Below are 18,563 nucleotides of genomic sequence, written 5' to 3'. Positions count from 1 at the left end.
GGCTCGCGGTCCCAGCTGGTGGGCTGAGGCAGCCACGGCGGGCGGCACCGCCTCTTATAGTTGCGGCGCTGGCTGAAGTGACGATAGGAGGCTGCCCCGCCGGACCGCACTGTGGCACCAGGGCACACCGGTCAGGGGCGCAGACAATGGGCAGCGAGCGGGGCCGTGGCTCCCGCCCGTCTGAGCCGAGAGCTGACGGGCTGGCCGTCGGGGCTCACCCCCGCCCCCTACCCGCTGGCTCCCGCCTCCGGACCTGCACTGGCCGCCGACCCCTCCCCTTGGGACGCCCTCCCACGCGCGCCCGCCTCACTCCTCTCCGCGTCCGGAGCCCGTCGGGGACCAGCGTCCGCCAGGGGGCGCGGCGACCAGTGTGCTGCAGGGACAAACCGCCAGGAGCTCAACCGCTTCGCTGCCCGCTGTGGGGCTGTCCCCTCGACGTCACCCCGGTCCCCGCCGGCGTCTCCTCTCTCCCCCATCCTGAGTGGAAGAAGGAAAGCTGTGGTTCTGGGCAGCGGCTCTGGGGAGACACCTCCTCTCCCAGGAACCCCCGACGGCTGGACAGGGAAGGGAAAGGGGGAGACTGGGGTGGGGCTGGGACTGTGGTCAGGGAAATCCCAGGGGTGGGTTGGGGGATGCGCTGTCCACACAGAGCCCCACCATGGAGAGGGGCCTGAGGCAGCGGCAGTCTGTGCTTGTGGGGTGGGCTGGAAGGAGTGCACAAGTGGCTGTGTGTGTGCGCGCTAAGTGGGACAGTGCAAATGAGACTGAGGGTGAGAATATGCGTGAGTGTGTTCTGAGAGCGCACACTCCCGGGTGTCCTCGTGCACAGAAAATCCATGTTCTGAAGAGGGATGTTAGGAGCCTTTCCCAGGAATCTTGGAACTTAGCTCAGGTCAGAAAGGGTCATCTAGTCGTCTTGTCACCACCTGGGGCAGTGCATCATCTCCTAGGTGTCGGGAAGGAGGTGGCAGCTACGTCAGGAGAGACCCAGAAGGTTGGCCGAGGAACAGAGAGTGTCTGGAACTGTGTGCGGAGGTGGGCGGATGAGTGGGAGATTAAATATGCATAGGTGTGTCACTCTCACCCGGTGTACCTTGTGTCATCCTATAGTGTGTCACCCTGTGGCATGTGTCAGCCTGTGCATGTCACTGGGGGAGGGGCGACTAAGCCTGTAACCAAGGTGGTATCAAGATGGATGAGGCCTGGAGTGGCAGCGTCCCTGAGGACTAGGCTCAGAAAGGAAGGGCAGTGGAGCAGATGTCAGGGGCGTGCATGGAGGCGCTGGGAAGAGAAGGGCTGCTGGCTAAACTGAACCCAGAAGAGGGAACTTGTGTCTCCAAGTTTCTGCTTCTTTCTGAATTTTTCTGCCAGGTTTCTGTCTTCTCCCCCAAAACTCTGGCTCTCTTCACTCTCACCATGCCAGGATACCTAGAGCACCTGCGACCATCTCTACGAGTCCTGGGAGTCGCTCCTCCTAGGACTCTATCTCAGCCTCAAGGCCACCTCTGCCTCCTATCGAAGAAGTGGCAGCTGTTCCCTATATGGGGCATAGGGGGCACTGCCAGCCTGGTTATCATGCCCCACCACCACACACAGATGGCCCCTGGAAGAGGGAGGATCTCCTCCTTTACATCTCTCCTCTCTCTCCATTTTACGGAGGAAAAACTACATTGGGCAGTTATCCAAGGGCCACACGGCTAACGAGGGAATAAATGGCAGAGCCAGGTTAAAACCCAGACTGTTTTGACTCAAAGCCCATGCTCTTTCCACCTTACTGGTTGCTTGTGACCATGCAGCAATAGCAGGCCGGGAGCTCTTCCCGAAATTGGCAGATAAATAAAAATGGTCTTTAGGATCTTCCTGCCTCTCCTTTTTTTAAAAAAAAATTATTTATTTATCTGGCTGCATCAGGTCTTAGTTGCGGCATGCGGGATCTAGTTCCCTGACTAGGGATCAAACCCGGGCCCCTGCATGTGGAGCGTGGAGTCTTAACCACTGGACCACCAGGGAAGTCCCCTGCCTCCCCCCCTTTTTTTTTAACATCTTTATTGGAGTACAATTGCTTTACAGTGTTGTGTTAGTTTCTGCTTTATAACAAAGTGAATGAGCTATACATATACCTATATCCCCATATCTCCTCCCTCTTGCATCTCCCTCCCATCCTCCCTATCCCACCCCTCTAGGTGGTCACAAAGCACCGAGCTGATTGCCTCCCTTTTTGATCCTCTCTTTTTCATCTCCTCTGCCTTTAGGATGCTTTTTGACTGAGCAATGTACCCAGGCCTGTTCCTAAAGGGTTCCAAGTCCCAGAAATGATCAGGCCTCCCCTCCAATGCAGGGAAATCACTCTAAGAAATAAATGCCTGATAAGTTTAATTAATCTTCCTGGGGCACTTGCATTTTAAAAGAGATGCATATTAACCCAAATGAAGCCTGATGGAGGTTATTTTTGAGGGGAATATATTTTCCAGGCCCTTTGCCCAGTCCAGCATGCTTGGCCCCTCCAAGGATTTGACCCTGAGGGACAAGGTGTACTGGCCCAGCATCTTCCACAGGTCTAAAAGCCAGTGGCCTCTGCAGAGGCCACCCAGCACAGATGGCTCAAGTAAACAGTGTACCATGGGCAGCTTGTCCTTTGTCCCTTAGGAGTTTCTTCCCACTGGGGCCTGGGTCACATCTTTTGGCTTGGTGGGTTGATAAAACCCCATGGAGGAGGGAGCTGGGCTCAAAGACAGGGCAGTCCTGTCTGTGGCCACTGGTGACAAGCAGAGGTGGGAAGAGAGGAAAGAAGGATTCAGTATCCTTTGTTTCACCATTCCACCCGCCAGGAATAGTGGGGAAGAGTGGGAGGGCTCTAGGTCTGGTCACACTCTGTATGATCTGGCCCAAATTTCTATTTAGATCAAATCATCGCTCTATCAATTGTCCTCTCTTTCTTTCCTGCATCATCAATTTACCTCTCTACTGGATCATACCCATCAGCACACAAATATGCTGTAATGTCTCCCATCTAAAAAACCCCAAAACTTTGTTTGACTTCACATTACCACCCAAGGTTGCCCCGTTTCTCTGCTGTCTTTTACTGCAGAACTCAAAAGCGTTGCTTTAATCACCAGGACCAGTTTCTTTTCTTTATTCTCTCTTTCCACCACCCTAATCACACCGTCTAACCCAATACATTTCCTTATCACAATCATCCATGACCTCCATTTTGCTCTACAGTCAAATCTCAGTTCTCATCCTGACAAACTTTTTAGGAATAGCAGACAAAGTTGAACACTTCCTCCTTGAAATATTCTCTCTTGATTTCTGGAACACCGTTCCTACCTCCCTGGCTGCTCACCTTCTCTGTCTCTTTATCTGGTTCCACCTTTGTACCCAATTTCTACATAACTCATTGGACTGCACCCCAGTTCAATCTGGAGCTTCTTCTCAGTCTACACTCACTCCTTTGGTGAACTATCCAGTCTCACGTTCCCTACTTTTATCTCTGGCCCTGAACTCTGGACTTGCATATCTAACACTTGAATAAACACCTCAAAATGTACAATGTCCAAAACTGAACTCCCAATTCTTCCCTTGCACCTGCTCTTTTTTCAGTCATCCCCATCCCAGTAAATGGCAACTCCATCCTTTCAGTTGCTCAGGACAAGAATCTTAGAGCCATCCTTGACTCAGCTGTTTTCTTATAATCTGTGTCAAATCAGTAAAAAAAGAAAAGAAAAAAGAAAAAAAAAAGTCCTGCCCTTCTGTCTTCAAAATGTATGTGGAATCTGATCCATTCTTACTATTTCACTTCTACAACACTGGTCAGAGCCACCATCATATCTCTCTCCTGTACTACTGCAATAGCCTCCTAACAGTTCTCCCTGCCCCAGTCCTTGGGCCCCATAATCTATTTTCCACACAGCAGCCAGAGCCATTCTTTCTAAAACAAAGTGAGATCGTTTCATTCTCTGCTCAGAATTTTCCAGTGATTCCCTATCTCACTCAAAGGAAAAGGCAAAATCTTTATTTTGCCTACAAGGCCCTATATAATCTGACCCTGCTCCTTCCTTGTCTTCTAACTTCATTGCCTACCACTCTCTCCCCTGTGGGTTCCTCCCTCCAGCCACACCAGCCTCCTTGCTAATTCCTTGAATGTACCAAGTAAGTGTCTGTCCCAAGATCTTTGCACCTGCTTTTCTGTCTTCTGGAATGCCCTTCCTCAGCTATCTCCATGAATTTGTTCCTTCCCTTTTCCTCCTCCTGTATAAAATGTAATCCCACTACCTATTTTCTTTACCCTGCTTTATTTTTCTTTGTATCACTTTTGACCATGGATAACTTTAAAGGCTTAAAGTAGAAAATTAGTAGCAAGCCACCGCCCCCCTTGAAATAGAAATGAGAGAGATATGTCAGAGGGGAGAGAGGCTTTACCTAGATGGGGTCTGGGGAGGAAGCAGGGGACCAGGGCTGAGAGTTATGGGCAGAGGAGCCTACCTTCCTTTAAAGCACCAGCAGGTGGCACTATCTCCTTGGGCTGGGAAGGCATCAGTCTCTGGTAGAGAAGGGGGCAAAGTTCTGTCGAGGGTAATCTCACAGATATGTTGGGGCCAACTGCTGAATGTGGGGGAGTTTCTTGGGAGTCCAGCGTAGTCGGGCTCTGGAACCTCTGGTGCCTCCGGGTGGTGGCCTACGGTGCTGCAGCAGAAGGCATGAGAGGCGGAGGGTGGGCAGCGCAGCTGAGCTCACCGCCGCCGCGGGCGCATCCATCCCTCCAGGGCCTATAATTTGGGTTCCCCGGGCCTGGCCGCCCCTATCAGCGGCTCAGCAATAGATGAGTCACCCGGGACCCTGGGCCAAGGCAAACACGGGGTGGGGGGAGGAGGGGGAGGAAGAGGAGGAGGCTTTCGAGACTGTACTCAGCTTTAGCCGACGCCTCAGTTGCTTGATCCCCCAATCTCTCTTTTCTTTGACCCCCGCCCTATAGGGCCCCAGTGTTCTTCTCAGATTGCTCTCGGTGCGTCCGTCCCCATGATGGGAAGGCAGCCCCCTACCCTTCCCATTGAGGGGAAGGGGGACCAGCTTGCTCCCATTTCCCTCCCTGAAGCAATGACAGTCCCTCACTTTCCCCCTGCTGTCATGGCCCCAACCCTTGTCAAGGTCTCTCTGGTTCCCGCCCCTCTCCTTTCCTGGAGCTGGCCGCGTGCTTGGGGTATTAGGCAATGGGTGTGTACCCGCAGCCCTCTCCAGGCCCCGCCTGCCACACCACCCTCCAGCCGCCTGCGGGTCAGTGCTCAGGCCAGCCGGTCGGGCCGAGGGCACTGGGGGCCAGCTCAGGCCACCCAGTCTGCCTGCCTGTGGACTCAGGTCCCAGAGCTGGGCTTCTGCAGGGAAAGGGAACAGGAGTATGCGTCCTTGGACTTGGGATAGGCCAGCTTGGGGAGCCCTGGGGTCACTAAGAAGATGGAATCTGTGGCAGTAGTTCTGACCCTGGCCCTTCCTTGGCACCTGACTATACTGCAGCCCAGCAAGGGTAGAATAAGAAGGAACAGTCTGAAACCTGAGGGAGACCTGGAGACGCATGGAGAAATACGAGTGTCCAAGAGGTCCCCCTGTGGGAGAAGAGGGGCATAGGAAACCTCGTCCCCCCCTCCAGGGACCTAGGTAAACTTCCAGGCTGACATCCAGGGAGAAGGACAAGGACACTGAATCCAGGTGTAAGGACAAAAGCTACTGAGACAGGGTGCAGATTCTGGTGGCCTCAAAAGCCACACACGGTTTGGTTCTTGGCCCCTAAACAGGAAGGAGGGGCAAGAGCTCTAGGGCTCCTTCTCCTATACTCCCCTCTCCCCCAGAGGTAGGAAAGCAGAGAAAAGCAAGCAACCCTCTGTGGTCACAGCTGTCCAGTGTCAGGACCATGGCGCTTTCACCTCCCTAGCCTGCTTGAGGCCTGGCACATAAAGGTGATTAATACATATCCCAACAGATGAAAGTCACTAATCTCTCTCAGACAGCTTCGCCCCCTAGACAGCAATGCCCCCTGCAGCACGGGGCAGGACCTGCAGCCACACAGAGTGGAGGCTGGCTGCCCGGCCGAGCTGCACGGCCACTACCAAGGAAGCGATGACTGGGGCTGTGGGTTTCAGCCCCGTGGCTCTGCTTCCCCGGGGGGCCTGTCTCTGAGTCAACGTGCCAGCCTTGGGCGCGCGGGGCCAGCGGTGCCTTGGGCTGCGGTCTGGCAGGGGCGGGGGGCGGCTGGGAAGCCGGGGGCCCCTCTCTGGCAAAAATAGCCCACAGTGGTTATAGCTGGGAGGGTGAGTCAGGCAGGAGCGCAGTGGCGCCTAACCCCTTCGCTGCCGCTGGAGCTCCCTAAGGTGGTTTGCCTCTGTATGTGCAACCCAGGATCAGGCTGTTTCCCTGGCTGTCCTTGGGCTGGGCTCAGCTTGGGATCCCGAGGCCCTCCTCATTCCACGTGAAGCAAGTCTGAGAGTCTGGAGCAGGAATATGGGCTACCCGGAGTGCAGACCCGGGATCCTAGGAAGGGCAGGAGACCTCTGCTGGCAAGGATGAAGGTAAGCCAAGGGAAGCACTGGGGCGGGCTGAAGATCTCTGGAGCTACCCGAGCCGCTGCTAAAGCCAAGCTCTGAGGCCAGAGCTGACCCCTCCCAAGAGGCAGGCGTAGGGCTCGGAGGTGGGCGGAAGCCAAGCCACCCAGAAGGGAGCTGCTCCTGCCGGCTCCCATTGCCCTGCAGTGTGCTCTCTCTGAGGGCTCTACCCAAGACTGTCTGTCCAGCGACAAAACTTCCATCTCAGCTCCATCTTCATCTTCTCAAGGGCACCTTGCAACCATCCAGCTATCAGTGGGGAAACTGAGGCAAAGAGAAATGACCACTTGGGACCAGGGTCCTGGCTCCCTAGACTGGGTCACTGCGCCCTCCTTGCAGCCTGGGCGGTCCCAGAGCAGGTGAGCGGAACTCTGACCACCTCCCCCTTCAGCGGGGCCAAGCCTGAACCCAGGCGTCGGGGGAGAGGGTGTGTGTGTTCGCTGGGAGGAGGGGGAGCGGCTGGGCTCCCCGGGTCATGGCGGGGGGTGCGAGGAGTGGGGTGGGGATGCCCCGGGCTCGGGGAGGGGCCGCAGCTCTGTCAGCCGCGGCAGAGCCGCCGGTGAGCTCGGCGCGAGTAGAGCCAGAGCCCCCAGTTCTTCGCTCGCCCGCCTGCTAGCTTTCTCGATCACTCCCTCCCTTCCTCCCTCCCTTCCTCCCGGCGGCCGCGGCGGCGCTGGGGAAGCGGCGAAGAGGAGTGGCCCTGCCCTGGAAGAATGCGGCTCTGCCGAGGGGGCAGAACCCGACGCAGTCTCCCCACGGTTTGAACAGCCCGAGCCCAGGCCACCCAACCGCGCCGGTGGCGGACTCCGCACCAGAGCAGCTGGAGGTAATCGGGACCGGGAAAGCAGGGAGGGCAGGGACTCGCACACGGGGACGAGACAGGCACAGTGGCAGTCAGACAGACAGACACGCATCCGCCCACGGGGGCACAGAGATGCGGAGAGAGCCGGGGATATCGCCAGAGATAAAGACACAGCAAATAAAGGAGTGGCCCCAGATTTGGAGGGCAATGAACGGGAGCAAAGGGGTGGGGACTGAAACTGGGGACCTGGCGGGGACCAGACGGGCGATGCTAGGAGGAGGGGAACATGTAGTTAGGGAAGGTGGCAGATGAGGAAGAGGTCTCAGCTTGCTCCATGGTCCCTTTCAGGAGGGAACCAAGGTCCCCTCCCTGACTTTGCCGCACCTGGAGCCTCCCCTCGCTCCCTACTGGGGCTGAAGGGGGCAGAGTGGGATGGGGAGCCCATTTCTCCACCCTTTTCAGAGAAGCTGCTGGCCTTAGACGGCACCTGGAGGCGACACTCCCCCACCCCCGCCCTGCCAGCTGGGGGTGGTGGGGAACCCCCTCCCAATCCTGCCCAGCATCCCAGTGAGAGGGTGAAGCTGTGCTGGGCAGGGGAAGCCAGTCTTGGGGCCCTTGAAAAGGGAGCGGTGGGCAAGGTAGTGGAGAGCTGTTTGTGAGTCTATACATCTGTTTGCACGTGAGTGTGCCTGTGTGCCAGGCATTGTGTCTGGCTAGATCGGCTCCAGAGCACTAGCGTAAGTCCCAGCTTCTAGGCAGGGACTTCCTTCAGGGCCCAGGTACTCTGGGAATCAAGGCGTGATCTTTATTGTTTTGTTTGAGGGGGGTGAGAACGGTCGGTGGGGTGGCACTGGTGAGTTAGGAGCCCGAAGTTGGGCATTCTTTGGTTGCCCAGGCGAGCCACCCTATTCCGGAGCCATCCTTAAGTCTCCCTGTCCCGCAGGCCCTGATCGATCTGCCCACCGGGGCCTTCGGGCCCGGGATTCGACATGCGGGAGGAGCCGCGGCCGCGGCCTCCGCCCTCGGGCCTCGCGGGTCTCCTGTTCCTGGCTTTGTGCAGTCGGTGAGCAGTTCCCCTGTCACCCAGCCCACGAGAGAAAGCCCTGGGCTAGAGGCGGGGCGGGAGGAGTCAGAGGGGGCGCGAGGCCTGGACCACAGACCCTCAAATGCCTTCTCGGTTCCCAGGGCCCTAAGCAATGAGATTCTGGGTCTGAAGCTGCCCGGCGAGCCGCCGCTGACCGCCAACACCGTATGCTTGACGCTGTCGGGCCTGAGCAAGCGGCAGTTAGGCCTGTGCCTGCGCAGCCCCGACGTGACGGCGTCCGCGCTTCAGGGCCTGCACATCGCGGTCCACGAGTGTCAGCACCAGCTGCGTGACCAGCGCTGGAACTGCTCGGCGCTCGAGGGCGGCGGCCGCCTGCCGCACCACAGCGCCATCCTCAAGCGCGGTGAGCCTTACGGGGCGGGTCTGCGCCGCCGCCGGGGCTGGGGGGCGGGGGGCAGGCCGAGGCGAGCGGAGGCGGGAAGGGACGAGTTCACGACTCCGGGAGGGGCCTCTCCGGGAATTCCCCCCGGAGCCGCGCGCGGAGTAGGGTCTGGCCACCCGTCTGGGGCCCCGTGCTTCTGACTTCCACCTGCGCACTGCCGGCAAGGCAGCTGGGTCCCTGCTCCCCTACCTTAGGGCCCCCCCTTTCCTGCCTCCGCCCAGCTGATCTGGGCTGCACCTGCGAGCAAGAGGTGCCCCCAGCCCTGGAAACTTCAAATGCCCCCCTTCTTCCCCTCCCCCAGTTTTCTGTCCCTCCCTCGCCATGGGACAAGCCCAGGCTGGTGTCCCCAGAGCCTCAGCGGGGGTGGGGTGACGCCCCCAACCGTTTAAGGGTTAAACCTACTCCCCTAATTACTGGGGTTCCCAGGAGCAGAAGGTGGGAACAAAGACCCTGATGGCTTTGAAGCCGGGGAGCGTCCCCCTCCTCTGTGCTGTGAGGGCCCCAGGTGGCTCTCACCTGAGCAGGTGAGGAGCGGCTGGAGGGGTGGAGAACAGGTCACTTCGGGGCCTGGTCTGGGGGCCCTGGTCTGAGAGGCAGCCCTGTCTCTTGCCAGGCCATGCCCGAGTTTACTCCCTAGAGGAGTAAACATCCATCTCAGGCTCAGCCCAAGGGTGGGGGCAATACTTTGGGGACCACAGGGTTAATAGGCAGCTGCCATCTTCAGGGGAATTCCCAAGACTTGTGCAAACAGCTTCCCCCCTGGAGGGTTGGGGTTGGAGGATCAGGAGGCTGGGCCAGGAGCCCTGCGTCCTGGGGTGGGAGAGGCCTGGCCCCTAGAGAGGTGCTGTCTCTCATCCAGTCAGGGCTCCAGAGAGCCCCTGCCTAGAAGGAAGTGAGGGACCCCCTCCATTTCCACAGGGCCTGGTGTTGGCGAAGGCTTTGATGCCCAAATGAAAAGCGTGTCTATCTAAGCCCGGGAAAGGCTTGTCATCCTAAGCCTCTGTGACCCCCAAAACATAACAAAGAAGCCAACATTTTAAGAGGGCCTTAGGGAGAATCACCCCCACCTCTCTCCCTCTCCCAGTGTTTTATAGAGTGATAGCAGGTTAGGATAAACATAAAGGGCAGTCTTAATGGGCAAATATAAAACTAGAAGCTGGAAAAAGGAAGGACAGCTCCACAGCTCCCGTACTTTGGGGATGTTGGAGTGGTGGAGGGTAGGTTGGTTAAAAGGCTGATTAAAATAATCTTGAATTACACACACACACACACACACACACACACACACACACACACACACACACAACCAAAGGACTCTGCTTCCACCCCACCTGCAGGGCTGGGGAATTTCTAAGGCTTTCAGATGTAGAACTAAGTGAACACATCTTCAAAGACCTCAGGGACTCTCTCTTAGTCATCTCTCATCCCCAGGGGTCTTTCCCTTTAGGCTAGCTCTTTCATCCATACCTGAAAATCCCAGACTTAACAGAGCAAGAATGGGCCTCAGGGATGATCTCAAACCATCCTCTCCCTTTAAAGATGAGGAAACTGAGGCTCTGTGCTTTCGGTTCCCTTACTTCCCGTGTGACTTGCTCCCAAATTACTCAGCTGGTAAATGGCAGGATCAGGAGTCAGGAGTTTCTGGAATTGGAGTGTGGCTGTTTATTTCCTTTGGCCTCCTTACTCTCAGCTGCCTGTCAGACTTACCCCTACCATCATAACCTTTTCATCCCCAGGTTTCCGAGAGAGCGCTTTTTCCTTCTCCATGCTGGCTGCTGGGGTCATGCATGCGGTAGCCACAGCCTGCAGCCTGGGCAAGCTGGTGAGCTGCAGCTGCGGCTGGAAGGGCAGTGGCGAGCAGGATCGGCTGAGGGCCAAACTGCTGCAGCTGCAGGCTCTGTCCCGGGGCAAGAGTTTTCCCCACTCCCTGCCCAGCCCGGGCCCTGGCTCAGGCCCCAGCCCTGGCCCCCAGGACACATGGGAATGGGGTGGCTGTAACCATGACATGGACTTTGGAGAGAAGTTCTCTCGGGATTTCTTGGATTCCAGGGAAGCTCCCCGGGACATCCAGGCACGAATGCGAATCCACAACAACAGGGTGGGGCGTCAGGTATGTGCGTGCAACTTGCCCTCCGTCTCCCTAGCTTTCGAGGCCTGGCTAGATCTTGGGAGGCACAGCATAGCAAGAGGATGTGGTGGGTGATTGCCACTCACCAGCTGGGTGGCCTGGAGCAGAGCAAGTCACTTAACCTCAGTTTTGCATCTGTTAAAAGTCTAATGATACCTACCTTACAGTGTCATTAAGAGTGAGCTAGCAAATAGAGCACCCAGAATAGTGCCTAGTCCTTGGCGGGTGCTCATTACATGGTAGCTATTATTATAGCTGTCTTCCCTACAGAATTTAGGGGTGCTAGACTCCCTGGTTTGGCAGTGCTCACTCTGGAAAGAGCACTGGACTGGGAGTCAGGACAACTGGAGCTGAGTCCTGTTGCCAGCTAGTTATTGAAGATGGGCAAATTACACTCTGCTCCGGCTTCAGTTCTCCAACCATAAAATGAGGGAGTTGGGCTATTACCTAGCCTCGAAGTGCCCTTTCTCTTCTGATGTTTCCTTGTCATTCTTGCCTCTGTTTGTCCCTCTGTGCCCTCTGTTCCCTCCCCTCTCCTGTGCCTCTGTGCTCTGTCCGTTTGCTGCCCTCCCCTTTCACCTCTTCCCTGCTGATGCTCTAGGTGGTAACTGAAAACCTGAAGCGGAAATGCAAGTGCCATGGCACATCAGGCAGCTGCCAGTTCAAGACGTGCTGGAGGTCAGCCGCAGAGTTCCGGGTGGTAGGGGCAGCCTTGAGGGAGCGGCTGGGCCGGGCCATCTTCATTGATACTCACAACCGCAACTCTGGAGCCTTCCAACCCCGCCTTCGTCCCCGTCGCCTCTCAGGAGAACTGGTCTACTTTGAGAAGTCTCCTGACTTCTGTGAGCGAGACCCCACCATGGGCTCCCCAGGCACGCGGGGCCGGGCCTGCAACAAGACCAGCCGCCTGCTGGATGGCTGTGGCAGCCTGTGCTGTGGCCGCGGCCACAACGTGCTCCGGCAGACACGAGTTGAGCGCTGTCATTGCCGCTTCCACTGGTGCTGCTACGTGCTATGTGATGAGTGCAAGGTCACAGAGTGGGTCAACGTGTGTAAGTGAGGGTCCGCCTCACCGAGGGGCTGGGGAAGGGGAGGGGCACCTTTGCAGCCTTTTGCTCTGATTTCTGTCCAGGGTCAATCTTGGCCCCTGGAAGCTCAAAGTATCTACCTGGAAACAGCTTTGGGGGTGGTAGGGGTCAGGTGGAGTCTGTGATGTGTGTCCTTCTCCCCCACAGTAGGAGGGCTTGAGGGGGAGCTGTCACCCTCTTCTGCTCCTTGAACATCCGAATGGACTAAGATGAAATGAACTGTATTGCCCCCCTCTACCCGTCCTGGGGTCCCTTTAACTCTCATTCACACTCCTTTTGGCTGGGGAGTCCCTATAGTTTGACCACTCTTTTCTCTTGAGGGATAGCCCCAGGCATTGTGTGGAGCCATAAGACCTGTATCCAGAAGGAGACCACTCACTCCTATTTGCTGTTCCCAAACTCCTTTACTGCAGCCTGGGCCCCCTCTTAGGGAGTAATGGGAGATGGTTGTAGAGAGGTTTTTCTTAGGGAAGGGACAGAGTACAGGGCACTCAAAAGCCCTGAAAGTTGTCTGTCTAGGCCCTTAGGGAAGCTGCCCCCCCAATTCAGATGTTAAAGGGAACCCTCCAAAGGAAGAATTTTACCTAAGATTCTCTGAGCCTCTTTTTCTTTCTTCAGCAGGGGGGGTGGGAATGGATAATTTATTGTACTGAGACTTGTTCTTGGTTCTTGTTTGTAACAAAAATAAATTAAGTTACTGGACCAGTGAATACAGATGGTGATATTTCTACCCACATTTGGGATCCCAGTCCTGGATTCTTTGATGGGTGAATTCTCCTACCCTCCCACACTCAATGACTTTTTGTATATAATGCCTGGTTCCACAAAGGATTTCAGATGGTCTTCAGGTGACCTGGCGACTTTTAGTGTGGAAAAACCTGGGCAGGGCGGGGGGACTTCTAGGTGTGAGGGACTAGAGATGTAAACATAGGCCCTATTTACATTCTCTGTGCCTCAACTCCAAATTTTGCCTTGGTCACTGCCCTAAAACAGGGGTTGGCTTTTTTTTTTTCCCCTGTAAAGGGCTTGATGGTAGATACATTAGACTTTCGGACTTTGTTGAAACTACTCAACTCTGCCATAATTACTCAAAAGCAGCCATAGACCATACATAAACAAATGGGCATGGCTATGTCCAATAAAACTTAATTCACAGAAATGGACTGCGGGACCAGATTTGGTCCTCTGGCTGTGGTTTGTTTCGACCCCTACCCTACATACCATGAGGTCACCTCCTTTCTGGGGTTTTCATGTCCTGAAGATGTCCCAGCATTGAACCTGGACCCAAAAGGGCAGGTTCTTTTCTCTCTGGATCCAAATCAGAGAACTTGGAGATAGATGCAAGACTAATGGGAAACATATATAAAGGATTCCTATGCTCAAAATTGGAGTTTTTTACTTTGGAAACCAGAAACACCAGCATGCTCTCTCACTGAATTATTTGCCTATGTAGTTTGTCTTTCCTTATTCAGAGCTCTTCTGCATTTAATCTCAATAAAACAATGCCTTTATCTTTCAGGAGATAACCATAACTAGAGAAAACAGAATTTCTTTTATTTCAATTCCGATTTCTTTCTATTCCTAGCCCAGTATCATTGAAAACAAACAATTAGGGCTTCCCTGGTAGCACAGTGGTTGAGAATCCACCTGCCAATGCAGGGGACACGGGTTCCATCCCTGGTCCCGGAAGATCCCACGTGCCACGGAGCAACTAAGCCCGTGCGCCACAGCTACTGAGCCTGCGCTCTAGAGCCCGCAAGCCACAACTACTGAGCCTCCATGCCACAACTACTGAAGCCTGCGCGCCTAGAGCCTGTGCTCCGCTCCACAACAAGAGAAACCACCACAATGAGAAGCCCGCACACCACAACGAAGAGTAACCCCCACTCGCCGCAACTAGAGAAAGCCCGTGCGCAGCAACGAAGACCCAACGCAGCCAAAAATTTAAAAATAAATAAATAAATAAATGCAATACATAAATTTATTAAAAAAAAGAAAAGAAAATAAACAATTATCTTTCAATTCAGAAAAGGAATCTGCATCACAAATTTAGAACTTTACAAATAACAATATTTATGGAGTTGCAAGATGCTGACTCTATCAGGTCATCTCCTTGGCTAGGGGATGTAGAAATAATAGTCCTTTTCACTCCTCTAGGCAATAGCTATATCTGCTACCCAAATTACCCTCAAAATCAGGTGAAATGACGGTAGCATCAGGGTGGCAAGAACCACAAGGGGTGTTGGTTTAGGGCAGTAGTTTATGGCAAAACTTTATGTCCTGAATTTCTGCTTGTGCACTGAGAATTCTTGATTTGGAAATTAGATGGAGGTAGGCTTTAGGCACTGACTGAGCCTAACATATGTATGGGATAGTTGGGGAGAGAGGGATGCAGCTAGAATACACACAGGATATGAGAGAATAATGATAAGGAATATCCAGAATGGGAATTTCTCACACTCAGGAAGAGGGAGGAGAATGTCCAATGAAATCACAGCAGGAATATTTCAGTTTTTCCCCTATTTCCTTCCTCTGTGCTCTCTTTGGCTCCCTTTCTCTTTCTAGCGTTCTCTCTTCTTTCGTCAGACACACTCTGTGGCAAACTTAAGCCCCAAACCACAACCTTGAGAAATTCCAAATGGATTTTGTCAGCAAGGCCAACACCCCCCTCCCCACCCCTGCTCCCGGCACACGCTCTGGGCTCAGGCCCAGGCCTGGGGTCAGTGACGGGAGTGGGAGTGTGCAACCCACAGAGCGGGTGGCTAAAATTTCAGCTTTAGTTAGCACCAATGGCAGCCAGAGGGAGGGAGAAAGACTGATGAGCTGTAAGTCAGGCCTCTTGGCCTCCTTCAGCTCTGGACAGAGCTCTTCTTCCCTTAGCTTTTCAAGTGGCTGGGGAGCTGGGGAGTGGCATTGGCTGGCTTATTGCCAGATGAGCAGCACCCCTCCTGTCTGTGCTCCTCTTTGCTCCATGGGAAGTGCCCAGTAATGCTGCAACAGACACTTTCCTCTCCAGACTCTAGACGGTGAAGGATAGAAGGGCTGGGAGATTCTCCAGTTCCATTCAACAGTTCTGACTCAAATTCACGATACTTGCTGCTAACCATACTAGACTGTCACCATTTCCATCCTTCTGTCACACCCGGACCCAACCTTGAGAGGATCTGAAGACTTCGGCAGGAACATTGACAGGTGTCACCTCCTGTCAGAGTCCCACAAGGCATGTTGGTATGGTTGAGGCACTAGCAAGGGCAGTGGCAAAGCATAATTTTGGTGATCAGTGTGTGGGCATAACCTGGTGGGGTGTGCCTAGAAAATTCTAGGAAAAGAAATGAAAAGAGTAATCATGTGGAGGTATCACAGGGCCCATTCTAGGAGTCTGTAATAACACTGGAGGAGTCTTCTGCCATTTAAAACAGAGAGCTTAGGAGGGCAAAGGCCCTTAATGGCAATAACCCAGGATGGATACAACTCTCTTTGCTATAAACATGATCCTTGTTATCCACCTCACCCTTCACCATCTTTTCTTTTCTTTTATTGGAGTATAGCTGATTTACACTGTTGTGTTAGTTTCAAGTGTACAGCAAAGTGATTCAGTTATATGTATACATATATTCATTATTTTTCAGATTCTTTTCTCATATAGGTTATCACAGAATATTGAGTAGAGTTCCCTATGCTATACATTAGGTCCTTGTTGGTTACCTATCTTACATATAGTAGTGTGGGGACTCCCCTGGTGGTGCAGTTGTTAAGAATCCGCCTGCCAAGGCAGGGGACACAGGTTCAATCCCTGGTCCAGGAAGATCCCAAATGCCACGGAGCAGCTAAGCCCGTGCGCCACAACTACTGAGCCTGCGCTCTAGAGCCCGCGAGCCACAACTATGGAGACCGTGTGCCACAACTACTGAAGCCTGTGCGCCTAGAGCTTGTGCTCTGCAACAAGAGAAGCCACCACAATGAGAAGCACGCACACCGCAACGAAGAGTAGCCCCCGCTCGCCACAACTAGAGACAGCCCACTTGCAGCAACGAAGACCCAATGCAGCCAAAAATAAATAAATTTATTAAAAAAAAATATAGTAGTGTCTGTATGTTAATCCCAAGCTCCTGATTTATCCCTCCTCCTCCCCCGCCCCACACATTTCCCCTTTGGTAACCATAAGTTTGTTTTCAATCATCCTTCACCATCCTTTTTCTGTTTTTAAATAGTATCTTAATTTTATTGGAGTATAGTTGATTTACAATGTTGTATTAGTTTCAGGTGTACAGCAAAGTGATTCAGTTATACATATACATATATGCATTCTTTTTTGGATTCTTTTCTGATGTAGGTTATCACTCATCCTTCACCATCTTAAATTAAGGGCCTCTTGACTTCACATTCTAGGGTTGTGTTATTCTTCAGGTTAAAATAAGAGAGAAAACAAACTGGGGGGACTTCCCTGGCGGTCCAGTGGTTAAGACTTTGTCTTCCAATGCAGGGGGTGTGGGTTCCATCCCTGGTTGGGGAGCTAAGATCCCACATGCTTTGCAGCCAAAAAACCAAAACATAAAACAATGTTGTAACAAAGCAATATTGTAACAGAGTCAATACAAGACAATATTGTAACAAAGTCAATAAAGACTTTAAAACAAAAAAAAAAAACCCAAACTGGAATAAGAGGAAGGGACTGGTGAATTCATACACCAGGGATTGATGGGGATAAAGGGTAGACAGAGTGTAGCTATCTACCAGTCTAGTTCTTCTTGGAAGGAGACAAGAAACAAGGTAAAAAAAAACCAAAAACAAAAACAAATTAAAAAAGCAACAATTTTGGCTCAAGCTTTAGGGAAGAGCCATGTGTTCCCTTGTACAGATGGTCCCAACTTACAAGGGTTCAACTTATGATTTTTTTACTTTATGATGGTGCAAAAGTGATATGCCTCGAGTAGAAACTGTAAATTAATTTTGAATTTTGATCTTTTCCCAGGCTATTTGGTATGAGGTTCTGTTGTGATGCTAGGCAGTGGCAGTGAGTTGCAGCTCCCAGTCAGCCATGCCATCACAAGGGTAAACAACTGATACACTTACAACCATTCTGTGCCCATAAAAGCATTCTGTTTTCCACCTTCAGTATAGTATAGTATTCAATAGATTACATAAGATATTCAACACTTTATTATAAAATAGGCTTTGTGTTAGATTATTTTGCCCAATTGTAGACTAATGTAAGTGTTCTGAACATGTTTAAGGCAGGCTAGGCTAAGCTACTATGTTCGGTAGGTTAGGTGCAAACGCATATTTGACTTAAGATGTTTTAACTTACGATGGGTTTATTGGGATGTAACCCCATTGTATGCTGAGGAGGATCTGTACTGCTGTAAATGAGGAGAAAGGGCACTTCAAGAACCTTTTTCCATTCTTAGCATTACTAGCGCCCTTCTTGTATCACAGCTGTGACTGTTCCAAGGCAGCTTTGCATGTCTAGACCAGCTGCAGAAATGAGTGTGAGGAAAGTGGGGGTTGGCAGGAATAGAGAAACACGGGTGCAAAATCCCCCACTTTCCTTGTAATCCTAAAATTCATACTCATCTAGGTATACTTCCTCAAACCATACCTCTGAATACTGGTCTTCAACCGTTTGTATTTCAAGTCCCAACTTCCTAACTGGCCCAGTGTCCAGCTGTTTCCTTCAGTCTCTTCAATTCATCACTCTCCCTTTTCCCTATGGAAAAGATCTCTTGATTCTCACCCCCGAGCAACTTAGCCTTAGTAGTGAGTAGAAACACTGGTGCAGTGAGGGCTCTCAGGGGGTGCACGTAGCCCTGATTAAGAAATGAAGCTGAGGACTTCCCTGGTGGTGCAATGGTTAACAATCCGCCTGCCAATGCAGGGGACACGGGTTCAAACCCTGGCCCGGGAAGATCCCACATGCCGCGGAGCAACTAAGCCCGTGCGCCACTACTACTGAGCCTGCGCTCTAGAGCCCGCGAGCCACAACTACTGAAGCCCGCGCGCCTACAGCCCGTGCTCCGCAACAAGAGAAGCCACCGCAATGAGAAGACTGTGCACCGCAACGAACAGTAGCTCCCGTTTGCCGCAACTAGAGAAAGCCCGCACACAGCAACGAAGACCCAACGCAGCCAAAAATAAATAAATAAATGTGTATATAAAAAAAGGTTAAAAAAAAATGAAGATGAGAGCTAAGGGGTAAGGTCCAAAGCAAGGGCTGTTCACTCATACTCTGCTCCTTCCTGACTTTGCCCAAGGAGTCCCAGTCTCCAGTGTGCCCACTATGCGGCCCAGTCCTTAAATAACAGACATGGCTCTGAGGCTTGGGATTCTCACCTTTGTGCCCACTGTCTCACCCCCATTTCCTAGCTCCCGCCTCCGCCGCCCGCAGTTTCCAGCCCCCACATCAGCCCCCGCCAGGTCTTCCACTCAGGCGCCCGCTGCCTCTGCTGCAGCAGCTGCCATGGTGATGGA

At 53.0% G+C, this 18,563-nt stretch overlaps 1 protein-coding gene across 2 annotated transcripts; it reads left to right on the top strand.

Moving 5' to 3' along the window:
* The first annotated feature begins 7,244 nt into the window (after positions 1 to 7,244).
* On the top strand, positions 7,245 to 18,535 carry WNT10B (Wnt family member 10B). 2 transcript variants are annotated; one of them, XM_082352496.1, is made up of 6 exons: positions 7,245 to 7,416; positions 8,336 to 8,455; positions 8,578 to 8,840; positions 10,616 to 10,989; positions 11,609 to 12,059; positions 13,681 to 18,535. In XM_082352496.1, exons 2-6 carry the CDS (start codon positions 8,382 to 8,384, stop codon positions 13,692 to 13,694), a joined length of 1,176 nt encoding a protein of 391 aa, XP_082208622.1. In that variant the 5' UTR covers positions 7,245 to 7,416; positions 8,336 to 8,381; the 3' UTR covers positions 13,695 to 18,535. The 2 variants fall into 2 exon arrangements, with proteins under 2 accessions (XP_082208622.1, XP_082208623.1); XM_082352497.1 differs by having other exon boundaries at positions 11,609 to 18,535.
* Positions 18,536 to 18,563: the final 28 nt, after the last annotated feature.

This window comes from Balaenoptera borealis (assembly GCF_965194805.1).
Source record: "Balaenoptera borealis genome assembly, chromosome: 13".
Classification (NCBI taxonomy): domain Eukaryota; kingdom Metazoa; phylum Chordata; class Mammalia; order Artiodactyla; family Balaenopteridae; genus Balaenoptera; species Balaenoptera borealis.
The sequence above is the reverse complement of the archived record's forward strand: the minus strand, read 5'-3'. Positions and strand labels throughout refer to the sequence as shown.